This window comes from Somniosus microcephalus, chromosome 14 (assembly GCF_052327205.1).
Source record: "Somniosus microcephalus isolate GS21.2 chromosome 14, FLI_Smic_1.0, whole genome shotgun sequence".
NCBI classification, from domain to species: Eukaryota; Metazoa; Chordata; class Chondrichthyes; order Squaliformes; family Somniosidae; genus Somniosus; species Somniosus microcephalus.
The window spans coordinates 5,467,899-5,481,454 of record NC_141000.1 but is presented as its reverse complement, the minus strand read 5'-3'; the positions used below and the strand labels follow the sequence as shown (position 1 = coordinate 5,481,454).

Below are 13,556 nucleotides of genomic sequence, written 5' to 3'. Positions count from 1 at the left end.
TATAGGTAAGGGTATCAAGGGATAGGGAGCAAAGGCGGGTAAATGGAGTTAAGATACAGACCAGCTATGATCTCATTGAATGGTGGAGCAGGCTCGAGGGGCTGAATGGTCTACTCCTGCTCCTATGTTCCTAGACTGTAATGAATCCGTGCCACCTACATCCCCTACATTACGACAGTGACGACACTTCAATAGTATTTCATTGGCTGTGAAGAGCTTTGGGACAACCTGGGGTCGATTTTCCTGAAGCTGTCGGGAAGAAGGCGGGACTACAACTTTCGGGTTTTAGACCCGCCTACTTCGACGTCCGGCCAATCCGCGCGATTTTCCCTTGATTGACCTTGTTGAGCTCGCCCAGCGGGCTCAGCAGGCCAATTAAGGGCCACCCGGCAACAGGTGACGTCACAGACTGCAATGATGAAATATCAGTGTTTCACAGCTGTTTGAAGCTGTCAAACACTGACAGTCTGAGTTCTAACATGAGTCCTTCTGCACAGACTCAGTTAGAAATCTCAGCAGCACTCAAAGCTGAAGGCTGTCACTTTTCACAGATTGCAGCCGTTCAGCTTTAAGTGCCGGCTGAGTGATGGGCTCCCGACGGCTACAGGAAGAAAGGCTGTTAAGGTAAGTACAGGTAAGTAAAAGTTCTTTATACACTTTAAACACACCAAACACACTTACCTTTGCACTCATGCACCCATCACTCACCTGAGCACCAACATCGCGACCCCTCCAACTCCTTCAACCCGACGGCCCGCCTGCTCTAACCTGCCGTAGTTTGGAGCCGTCGGGAATCCCACACGAAACCCCTCAAAATAGGGATTAGGCTAAAAACTGCCTGTTAACTACCTGTTAGCAAACAGTTAATTGGTACTAATCCCTTCCCGCCTGGTTTCGGCGGGTCCCAGTGCGGGGCGGGTACCCGCCGCCCCTGAAACTTGCGTGGGGCGGGGTTTTGGGCGGGATGGTGTCAGGACCCCCAAATTCGGGATTTCCCCCCCCCCCACATGCCTGAAACCCCGCCTGACAGCTCCAGGAAAATCGACCCCCCTGAGTTTGTAAAAGAATAAATGCAAGTTTATTCTTTTTATTGATTGTCCCACCATTCCATTTTGTCTGAATTTTGATGTCTAAAAATAAGATGGTAACAAAGTTATTTTAAGATTTTTAACTTCTTAGAATAAATGATAATGGCTGTGCACAAAAAGATTGTTCTACTAAAGCTTTTTTGCTGTAAACAGACTCCAGTTCCCTGTCTCCTTTCGTTCTGCTTCCCTTTACCCCCGATAATGTTTACATTTTAAACTAATGAAACAGAGCTCTCTCAACAGGCATTGGGTTCTGTATGTGATCTGATTCTATAACACTTGTCGTGAACTTTAATTTGATGTAACCGTGTACATTGTAGCATAATCTGTCTGTATTGTTCAGGAGTTTGTTAGGGCTTGTCAGTGTTTGAAAATTTCTAATCTGTAAAGGTTTATATATTGAACAAAAGGAATTTAGTGTTTGGAGTATTTGTGATTCCAGAGGCCCTGTCGAGGTGTTGTGGTGCCTCCTCCATTTCATGCAGCATGGACTGGAGCAGATATACTGGCGTGATGTAATGGCAGGGAATTCCCTAGCTGCACTCCTGCTCAGAACCAAGCCAATGGTAGCAGGGAATGCTCCATTCATAAGTTTGACGGGAAGAGCTGTCAAACTTAGAAATACTACGGGCCCCAAAACATCACTAAATCTTCAAATAAATTTTTTTTTAAATCACATTTTTAAAATAAACTATAAATTACATTAAATAACTTTTAAACAATAATTTAAATTAAAAAAATTTTTTTTTTTAATTTTCTAACAGGGTTAAAAATAAACTTACCATTCTTTAAAGTATTTAAAAATAATAAACCTGTGGAAAAAATGTTTTAATTTTAATTAATTCACCACTTACCTTGTAAAAAGCATGCCTTGCCCGGGAAAACCTATAAAAAAAAACGTAAGTTCGATGCGCACACGCTGCCTCTCCTGCACTCGCGTTCCACCTCTGAACCCCTGCTTTCAGGGGAACGGAAGTGCCGGTTTCCCGCGCATGCGCAGTGCATGCAGGAAACCGGCACTTCCATTGGGCCTACGGGTGAGTACCCCGTGCGTACTCACCCATTGGGACCCGAATTTCTGGGCCAATGTGTGCTAAACAGACCCTGCGAAAATAACCTACAATTAGCCTACAATCTGCCTCTAAAGAGACTGAATATACTGCAAAGTGCTCAACTTGTCCTCTGTCACTTCAGCTTGTTGGTTCTACCCCATGCTGCAGGAGGTGATACAGAGCTCTGATTTCTGTCAAGTGCAGTAATAACCACTATTTTAAAAAGGTTATCGGGCGGCTCCTGCAGCGGGCAGTCTGCTCTGCCAGGTTACGACCCAAGTGGCAAAGTTGAAAATTACCCCGTTTCATTTCGGCACGCCGTAATAGTTCATAGAATAGCACAGCATAGAAGGAGGCCATTCGGCCCATCGAATCAGCGCCGGCTCTTTCGAAGAGCAATCCAGTCAGTCCCACTCCCCCGCTCTTTCCCCATATCCCTGCAATTCTTTCTCCTTCAAGTATTTATCCAATTCCTTTTTGAAGGCTACTATTGAATCTGTTTCCACCGCCCTATCAGGCAGCGCATTTCAAATCCGAACCACTTGTTGTGTAAAGAAGTTTTCCCTCATGTCGCCTCTGGTTCTTTTGCCAATCACCTTAAACCTGTGCCCTCTGGTTATCGACCCTTCAGCCATTGGAAACAGTTGCTCCTTATTTCCTCTATCTCAACCCTTCATGATTTTAAACACCTCTATCAAATAGTTGGGTGACTTCATCAAAAGAGAATTAGTTCCTGAAAATCAAAACCGCAGCCTTTGGGCAGGAGTCATGAGCAAGTTATCTTTCTTGGCTAAAGGAATGTAATGGCCTCTGTCGATGTAAGGTGCCAGAAGATGTGTCTGAGCGGGTTAGAATTGGCAATGTTTGCTCCTTCCTCAGGATGGCTGACTGTGACAATCAGCTCTGTAGGATAGACGACAAAGTAACCCTCTGTGAAAAAGAGAAACAAGTGCTGTGAATCTGCATTAATTCGGTATTTTACTCTCCACAGGATTACGCATCATTTTCACCCTTGATGAAGTATCGTTTATACAGAACCTTGTATTTTACATTGAGGCTGCCTATAAAGTTGCTGTGAGTATTTGCAGATAGTAAGATAAGAAACAAAAGTAGCCAAGAGAATTCCAGCTATCTGCCTTACTTTGGCTGCTATTCGAAAACAAGAGTTTGACAGGTGGGTCAATTGTTAAATTGCACTGTGTGGACCTGAATCATACAGACTAGATTCGTGCTGAGCGAACCGCTGGTGCATGAAGGGACGGCGAGACAGGTCGGAGAATTCACCAAAACACCACTGGGCCCGGGGAAGAGAAAACTCAACAATGGTTGCTGCTGTTGATTGCTATCCAGTGAGTTCTGCTGGAACGTGTAGGCTTGTGAGAATACTATTACACAGGATTACATCGGATATACAGCACAGAAACAGTCCATTCGGCCCAACCAGTCCATGCCAGTGTTTATGCTCCACTCGAGCCTCCTCCCGTCTTTCCTCATCTAACTCTATCAGCGTAACCCTCTATTCCCTTCTCCCTCATGTGCTTGTCTACCCTCCCCTTAAATGTATCGATACTATTCGCTTCAACCACTCCCTGTGGTAGCGAGTTCCACATTCTCACCACTCTTTGGGTAAAGAAGTTTCTTCTGAATTCCCTATTGGATTTCTTGGTGACTATCTTATATTGATGGCCTCTAGTTATTCTCTTCCCCACAAGTGGAAACACTCTCTCTGTATCCACTCTATCAAAACCTTTCATAATTTTAAAGACCTCTATTAGGTCACCCCTCGGCCTTTTTTCAAGCAAAAAGAGACCCAGCCTGTTCATCCTTTCCTGATATGTATACCCTCGCATTTCTGGTATCATCCTTGTAAATCTTCTCTGCACCCTCTCCAGTGCCTCTATATCCTTTTTATAATATGGCGACCAGAACTGTACGCAGTGCTCCAAGCGTGGTCTAACCAAGGTTCGATACAGGTTTAGCATAAGTTCCCTACTTTTCAATTCTATCCCTCGAGAAATAAACCCTAGTGCTTGGTTTGCCTTTTTTATGGCCTTGCTCCAACCTGTGTCGCAACTTTTAGTGATTTGCGTATTTGTACTCCGAGATCTCTTTGCTCCTCTACCCCAGTTAGACTCGCACCCTCCAAGTAATAAGTGACCTCCCTATTCTTCTTACTAAAATGTAATACCTCACATTTATCTGTGTTGAACTTCATTTGCCCATTCTGCAAGTTTATTAATGTCCTCCTGTAATTTGTTGCAGTCCTCCTCAGTGTTGACTATCCCCCCAATTTGGTGTCAGCCGCAAATTTAGAAATTGTGTTTTTGATTCCAAAGTCTAAATGGTTAATGTAAATTGTGAACAACTGTGGTCTCAGCACTGATCCTTGTGGAACACCACTGTCCACCTTCTGCCACTGGGAATAGCCACCCTTTACTCCCACTCCCTGCTTTCTGTCTTGAAGCCAGCTCGTTATCCGTTCTGCTACTTGTCCCCTGACTCCGCTTTCTCTGACCTTGTTCATCATTGTATTATGGGGTACCTTATCAAAGGGCTTTTGAAAATTACATCTACTGCATTATCCTTGTCTACACTCTCTGTTACCTCTTCAAAAAATTCAATGAGGTTGGTCAAGCAAGATTTTCTCTTTTGAAATCCATGCTGACTATTCATTATTATACTTTTGGTTTCTAGATGTTTTTCTATTCTCTCCTTTATTAGGGATTCCATTATTTTTCCTACCACCCATGTTAAGCTGACTGGTCTATAGTTCCCTGGACATGTTCTATCTCCCGTCTTAAATATAGATATTATGTTAGCTATCTGCCAGTCCTCTGGCATGAAACCTTTTTCTAATGAATTATTAAATATGTGTAGTAATGCCTCTGCTATCTCTTCCCTAGATTATTTTTAAATGCGTGGATGTAACCCATCTGGACCAGGGGTTTTATCCTCTTTGAGTTTGATTAATTTATTTAACAATATCTCCTCTTTTTATTTTGAATGCAGTTATTTCATTACTAATCTCATGATCCAATGTCATGTCCACCTGTTCCATCTCCCTGGTAAATACTGAAGCAAAGTAATTATTTAATATTTTTGCCATCTCTCTATCGTTACCTGTGGTATTATCCGGTCCATCCTTTAGTGGCCCTATTCCCATCCCGACCTTCCTTTTTTTATTAATGTGCCTGTAAAATATTTTATTGTTTTCTTTAATGTTCCTTGATAATTTAATTTTGTAGTTCCTCTTTGCCTTCCTAATTATTTTTTGACTTATTTCTGAATCTCTTTGTATTTTCCCTTATGCTCTCCCCTGCTGTCCATGTACTTAATGTATGCCTCTTTCCTTACCCTCAATTTTTTCCTTATGGCTTTATTTATCCATGGTGTCCCATTGGTGTTTAGCTTGTTCTTGTTTTTTAGCAGAATATATTTTTCCTGGGCTCTGTTGAACACAGTTTTAAATGTTTCCCATTGCTGTTCTCCGTCATTGTTTGCCAATACTGTTGTCCATTTTATTTCCCCAACTTCTATTCTCAGCCCCTCAAAATCAGCTTTTTTCCATTCTGGTCTTCGTCATACTTACGCCCTCCTCAATTATCATCTTAAAGCGTATTATATGGTCATTATTGCCTAGATGTTCCCCTACTTTTACTTCTCTTATCTGCTCTGGTTCATTCCCCATTACTAGATCCAATAGCAAATCCTCCCTTGTTGGGCATTTTACATATTGGGTTAGAAGGGAGCCCTATACATATTGTAGGAACTCCATTCCATTATGCCCTTTAACTACTGCTTCTGTCCAATTAATATCGGGGTAGTTGAAATCCCCCATGATTATTATTCTATGTTTTTTTTTACTAATTTCCCTAATTTGTTGGCATATTTCTTCCTCCACCTCCCTTCCACTATTAGGTGGTCTGTAGACTACCTCTATTAGTGTGATTGATCCTTTATTATCTTTTAATCTCTATCCACATGGATTCTATTTTTGTCTTGCTGATAGCTGCATCACTTTTTCCTACTGCCATTATGTTATCCCTAATAAGTACAGCTACTCCACCTCCCCTTATTCCCTCTCTATCTTTTCTAAATATGTTATTCTGCAATGTTTAATTCCCAATCCTGATTTTTCTGTAGCCATGTCTCAGTAATCCCTACTATGTCTGGTTCCTCCCAATGCATGATTGCCTCCAGCTCCCCTGTTTTATTACGGACACTGTGCATTGCTGTACAGACAGTTTAACCCACTTTTAATGGAATTTCCTCTCACTTTATTTTTAACCATCTTTTTACACTCCTGTTCTATAACTCCATTTATTCCCTGGCCATCAATGTCCTCCCTTACTTTACTCTTTCCTATGCTCTCTTTTCCTGTTTTGTTTATATTTAGGCTGGTTACGTTTCTTGTAGCTCCCTCCCCCCATCTTACTAGTTTAAAGCCTTTGCCACCTCCCTATTTACCCTTTCCGCTAGGACATGGGTCCCATTGGTACAGCTCCTTCCTGTCCCAGTACTGATGCCAGTGTCCCACGATAAGGAACCCCTCTTTCCCACACCAGCCCTTTGCCACATGTTAATTCTCCTGATCTAACTGTTTCTATGCCAATTTGCACGTGGCTCAGGCAATAATCCAGAGATTATTATCCTTGAGATCCTGCTTTTTTAATTTAGCTCCTAACTCCTGATACTCCTTCAGCAGGACCTCCTCCTTGTTCCTACCTATGTCGTTTGTTCCGACATGGACCACGATAACTCGATTTACCCCCTCCCTTTCCAAGTTCCTCCCCAGCCGCCTCGAGAGAGCCCTTACTCTGGCAACCTGGTAGGCAACACACCCTTCGGGACTTTTGTTCTTGGCTGCAGAGGACGCTATCTATCCCCATAATTATAGAGTCCCCCATCACTACCACATTTCTATTCTGCTCTTCTCCCCCACTGCCCCACACACCTTGGACAGCCTTCTGAGCCACGGTGCCTCGGTCTCCAGTGTGGCTGTCCTCCCTGCAGTCTTTCTCCTTGTCCTCACTGGCATCGAGTACATCGTACCTGTTGGACAGGACCAGTGTCTGCGGGACCTCCTGCTCAATCTCTCCCACGTCCCCGCTACCTGGCTCCCTAACACCCTCCCCTTCCTGAACCTGAGCTTTCCACTGGGGTGTGACTGTGTTCTGGATAAAACTATCCAGAAATTCCTCCCCCTCCTTTATGTGTCAGAGTGTCTCTAACTCGCTCTCCAGCTCAATGACTCTGAGCCGGAGTGGCTTAAGGCAGAGACATTTCCTGCAGATGTGGGAATCCAGGACAGTCGCGCTGTCCACAAACTCCCACATACTACAGTCCCGACACATAGCCTGCCCTGCCATCTCGAGTGTTTTATTTATATGCTTATTTAAATTAGTTAAAGTTTTTAATCAAGTGATTATTTAGAGTTATATTAATTCATTAGTTTATCTAGTTGTGTTATTGATTTAATAAAGTATTCGTTATTGTTCCCCAGCTCTTGGTTTAAAACCCTGCACTAGCTTAGAGACAAAAAATGCTCCAATACTCACCAATTAATCAACTACCTGCTGTCCTGTGACGTCACTCCTTGATTTTTTTTGCTCTCTCCACTCCGGTCCCCGTCAGGTCCGCTCCTCCTCCGCTGTTCACAGTGAGTCTGAGCCCCTCTCTGACCTCGCTCTTTATTTCCTGCCTCTGCTCCGGTCCCTGGTCAGGTCCGACCAGCCTCCGCTGCTCACAGATCGGTCTTGCTGCTGATGTTCCTCTTCGCCCCATTCCCTCTCCCCCGTCCCTCCATTGGTTGAAGGGAATGCTGACACACACTGTCTAAGCTCAGCATTGGAGGGGAGGAGTGCAAACTGAGGTAAAACGTTTAAAAAGAACAAAAAATACCCAGCAGGAATGTGTGAAGGCCAGCCCACGATTACTAAAATTGTGGCAGATACTGTATTACAAGTTATATATTATAAGGACCTAACCCTGGTCCCCTCCTATTTCTCCTCAATATGCTTCCCCTTGGTGATATCATCCGAAAACATGACGTCAGGTTCCACATGTAGAGCTGGGTGTTGTCAGCGTACCTCACCACCGCCTCTCTCGACCCCTCCACTGCCTCTGATTTGTCAGGCTGCTTGTCCGATATTCAGTATTGGATGAGCAGAAATTTCTTCCAATTAAATATTAGGCAGACCGAAACCATTGTCTTCAGCTCCTGCCACAAACTCTGTTTCCTAGCCACCGACTCCATCCCCCTCTCTGGCCGCTGTCTGAGGCTGAACCACACTGTTCGCAACCTTGGTGTCGTATTTGACCCCAAGATGAGCTTCCGACCACATATCCTTTCCAACACTAAGACTGCCTATTTCCACCTCCGTAATATCGCCCGTCTCCACCCCTGCCTCAGCTCATCTGCTGAAACCCTCATCCCTGCCTTTGTTACTTCCAGACTTGACTATTCCAACGCACTCCTGGCCGGCCTCCCATATTTAACCCTCCATAAACTTGAGCTCATTAATAACTCTGCTGCCCGTGTCCTAACTCGCACCAAGTCCCGTTCACCCATCACCCCTGTGCTCACTGCCCCGTGTCCTAACTCACACCCAGTCCCGTTCACCCATCACCCCCTGTGCTCACTGCCCCGTGTCCTAACTCACACCCAGTCCCGTTCACCCATCACCCCCTGTGCTCACTGCCCCGTGTCCTAACTCGCACCAAGTCCCGTTCACCCATCACCCCCTGTGCTCACTGCCCCGTGTCCTAACTCACACCCAGTCCCGTTCACCCATCACCCCCTGTGCTCACTGCCCTGTGTCCTCACTCGCACCAAGTCCCGTTCACCCATCACCCCCTGTCTCACTGCCCCGTGTCCTAACTCACACCCAGTCCCGTTCACCCATCACCCCCTGTGCTCACTGCCCCGTGTCCTCACTCGCACCAAGTCCCGTTCACCCATCACTCCTGTGCTGTCTGATCTACATTGGCTTCCGGTCCACAGACGTCTCAAATTTAAAAGTCTCATCCTTGTTTTTAAATCCCTCCATGGCCTTGCCCCTCCCTATCTCTGTAGCACAACCCCCCGAGACCTCTGCGCTCCTCAAATTCTGGCCTCTTGCGCATCCCTAATTTTCATCACTCCACCATTGGCGGCTGTGCCTTCAGCTGCCGAGACCCTAAAAGCTCTGGAATTCCCTCCCTAAACCTCTCCGCCTCGCTACCTCCTTTGAAACCTACTTTTTTGACCAAGCTTTTGGTCACCTGTCCTAATGTCTCATTCTATGCTGCGTCCAAAATCGGAATTTGTCAAACTCTGATTTGATCATTTTGAAACTGACCTAAAACCTCACTAACTGTCACCACTGTCGATGAAATATTACAGCTGGCTTTAATCAATGGCCAAACTCCTTACAGATCTCACCGAAAATGTATTTGCCTTTAAATTTGATGTTGTGCATTGATGGGACCTGCCATTGAATGAAAGATTAATGACAACTAGTCATGGTGGTGAAGTGTGCATAACGTCAATAATGGAAGTGTTGGCATTTTGCAGGAAGAGAGCTAATGTTTGTTTTACCTTTTGGCCTCAGGATTATGGCATGTGGGAGCGTGGAGACAAAACGAACCAGGGAATAGCGGAGCTGAATGCAAGTTCGGTGGGCATGGCCAAGGTAATTAACGTATGCAACAACAAATTCACTTTAAACCCTGATAACTATAAACCACACAAGCTTCACTGCATTATCATCATATGTCAGTGAGGCAACCCGTTCTGGAAGGGGAGGTGGCTTTGCATCGTTCTCCACCATCACTGGCTCACTCCGTCATGTCGGAATGTCTAAACTTATTCCCGTTGAGCCCTCTTACAATGTGGGGTAGTATGTACTAGGAACTGTCATGATCTTTTATGGCAATTGCCTTCAAACCTCTCTTATTGGCATCACATTGGTATATTTGTGTCATATCCCTTCAACCCCAGCTCCTCTGAGAATGATGTTTTCTTTGGGAATGCATTGAAATGAATTATATCTCAAAAAAATCTAACCAAGTTCACTATATTTACATATTCCCGTTCACAAAACACGTAGCCTACATTCGCATGCTTGTTTTCACATGGTAGCAGAAGATATGATGGAACATGAGCTTTGTCATGTCAGTAATGTTCCTGTACTCTCAGTTGCTAAGGATCTATGCACGCTGTTGTATTTCTAACTTAATGAGCAACATGACAACATAGTGAAACCTGTCATGAAGACCACTTGTCTTCAGCGACGTCACGCCCCAGAACACTGCGATGATTCCAGTTACAACGCCTCTTGGTTCACCACCTGTTCAGCTGAGGTATTCCAAAGTCGCTATTTAAAGAATATGTCAGGAGATGCTGATAAATACATTCGTATTTTCACATTTGGTTGAAGAACACCCAAGTAAGAAAGTCAGGAGTGAGTTAAGGTCAACCTTGTAAATGAAAATAGGAAATTGTGTTGTTGCTAGTAATGCTGTGGGCTAGACTTTCCTGTTGGTGGATGTCAGTCTGGAGGATCATGTGGAAAGTCACGCTGTTGTCACGCTGGGTATTACTGTGTTCTCAGCCTGGCACTTCCTGGCTCAGATCCAGCTCCGTGGCTAGGCTAGCGCGAAGAACCAACCTCTGACCGTTCTTTGGGCTACTGACAGGCTGTTCCCAATGGAGGAGCCCTGGTTAACCAGACCCTAAATGGTGGGCTTCCATCGTGAGAGAGCTATGTCACCAATCATCTTCATCATATAAGGATACTGGATTGGTAAATATTGAGACATTGCAATGATACAATTGTTTATATTCATTAAATACATATCTCAGTTAACTAAAGCTGAGCCATCCATCCATCCACACAGACTGTATCTCTGTACTGTGCTTCAGAATGGTCAGAAATTTCACCAAGAAACATAGGAAAAGTCAAGGGTGAGAAACGCTTGTTAGGACGTTGAAGCTCATCTCACTCTCGTACGTTAGTTTAAACATCAGGGCAGCTAATTGGACTTTGAGCACGGGGGAAACACTTCTCGTTTAGAATTCTTGGGTGCAAGTTAAAATAATAATTAGAAGAGCTACAATGCTCCAAGAGATGGCCGATTAAATTTAAAACATATTCCAATAAACGTTGATGGAAATAGATAGTGGACAGTGGCAAGAAAATCAGGTTCGAGTTTGTTACTGAAGCTGAACAGACAAAAAGGATACAACCGCACATTTCTGATTGTAGGGATCTTTATCATAAAATTGATATCTTGGAAAAGTTAGAAAGTGACAGGAATTAACTATTATGTTTATTTTGGAACAGTGATGGGAAGTAGCAAGTAGCTATCCCAGAAACACGTTGCATAGCGGCAGATATAAAATAAACACATTAAAATATGAACGTTGTTTCCAAGGCCAAAGAAGTGAAGTAAAGAATGCTTTCACCGCAGTTATTAATCTACGCCTCTTAAATCTAAGTTGCTTAATTTGGAATATCTGTTGATGTAGATTGACATTTTGCAAAAAAGCCTCCTTTGTTATTAATATTGATTAATTCATACAATTTGACAATTCATATTTCCACTGCAGTTTTATTCTCCCTAATTATTACTGACATTGCATCTCCATTCCCAGTTCTTGTACAATTTTTCCCCCCTTCCCAGAATTTTCCAGGATTACTGACTCCCTTCGCCTGGCTGTGAATGCCATCCTTTTTCTGATGGGCAGTAAATGCCGGCCTTGCCGCGATGCCCACATCCCAAGAAGGAATAAACAAAAATTTGCTTCTGAGCAAAAACGATTGAATTAAGAGTCGATTGTTCTTCAGTGTATCACGGCTCTGAAATCACAAGCAGTTGAACAAAACGATTCCATTGTCCATTCACTTGCTCTTACATTTGTGCAGTGTGTGTGTGTTTTGCAGCTTTCATTGTGGGTACTAATTGATTAACTTGGTCACTTCTAAAGACTACATTAGACCATTTTGCACAACAGTTCCTGTTCTCCAAAGGACCCAACACACTATCGTTGTTGGAGCTTTCCAGAGTGAAAAGGCCTGCACAACAAGTTAACTCGCAATGGCGGCACAAGGCCTGAATTTTCTTTCAGGTGAGCTACGGGGCTCCATCAGACTCCTGCCATAACTCCAGCCCAATGCGAAATGGCAGGGACATTGCTGTTCCCAAGATTTCCTGCTCACCCTACTGTAAGGGTGGAACCTTCCTCTGCCCAGTGATGTTGGGAGGCAGCGTGGGGACTCTCTACACCGGGAGTTCCCACTTCCCTGTCTCAACCGGGGCTCAGTACAAGACTGGTGTAAGCCCAGAGAAAGAAGATGCATCAGCCTCCAGCTCCCAGGCCAGGGAAGTGGCATGGGTCACAAAGACTGGCAGATTTTACTTTTTTTTTTAAAGAAACCAATCCAGATCGACCTGCTTATTCAAAGGGCTGAGGGGCCCAGCAACACTTGGGTTGGGGGAGCCAGGAGAACCCTTCTCATCGACCTTCCCACCGGCTCCAGATTTCCCAGCTGCGTGGAGTGGGCAGACACTGGAGATGCCCCTGCAGTGGCCTTGATGTAGGGTTATTACTATTAATTTGTCCCTATGTTCAGAGAAATAACTCTATTACTACTTCTAACCTTGAGCAGAGACAACAACCACAGAAGCTGATACTAAAGCTACTAAACACAAGAACATAAGAATTAGGAGCAGGAGTCGGCCATACGGCCCCTCGGGCCTGCTCCACCATTCAATAAGATCATGGCTGATCTTCGACCTCAACTCCACTTTCCCTCCCGATCCCCATATCCCTTAGTATCCAAAAATCTATCGATCTCTGTCTTGACTATACTCAACGACTGAGCCTCCACAGCCCTCTGGGGTAGAGAATTCCAAAGATTCACAACCCTCTGAGTGAAGAAATTTCTTCTCATCTCAGTCCTAAATGGCCGACCCCTTATTCTGAGACTGTGACCCCTGGTTCTAGACACTTCAGCCAGGGGAAACAGCCTCTGGGATCTGCCCTATCAATCCCCCTCAGAATCTTCTATGCTTCACTTTATTCTATTGCTGAACAACACTAAGCAACAGCTCTAAATAACAGTCACAACCGCGGAATATGGTTCAGAATGTGGATGGACCAGACCGTTGATCTGGGGAGGACCAGACTGTTGATCTGGGGAGGGCCAGACCGTTGATCTGGGGAGGGCCAGACCGTTGATCTGGGGAGGGCCAGACCGTTGATCTGGGGAGGGCCAGACCGTTGATCTGGGGAGGGCCAGACTGTTGATCTGGGGAGGGCCAGACCGTTGATCTGGGGAGGGCCAGACCGTTGATCTGGGGAGGGCCAGGAGTGTTTACCGAAACAATTCTTCCTGGTCTTCTTCATCTTGCCTTTCCTCCCAGTAGCACA

The 13,556-nt window shown here is 44.7% G+C and overlaps 1 protein-coding gene across 2 annotated transcripts in view; it reads left to right on the top strand.

Annotated features, from left to right (window-relative positions):
* The window catches only part of LOC147107294 (phosphorylase b kinase regulatory subunit alpha, liver isoform-like), a 157,293-nt gene that overhangs the window by 30,458 nt on the left and 113,279 nt on the right, over window positions 1-13,556 (top strand). For both annotated transcript variants that reach the window (XM_086006176.1, XM_086006175.1), the window contains exons 5-6: window positions 3,132-3,214; window positions 9,733-9,813. In XM_086006176.1, coding sequence (XP_085862302.1) covers window positions 3,132-3,214; window positions 9,733-9,813 — 164 coding nt within the window. The remainder of the gene's footprint in view (window positions 1-3,131; window positions 3,215-9,732; window positions 9,814-13,556) is intronic.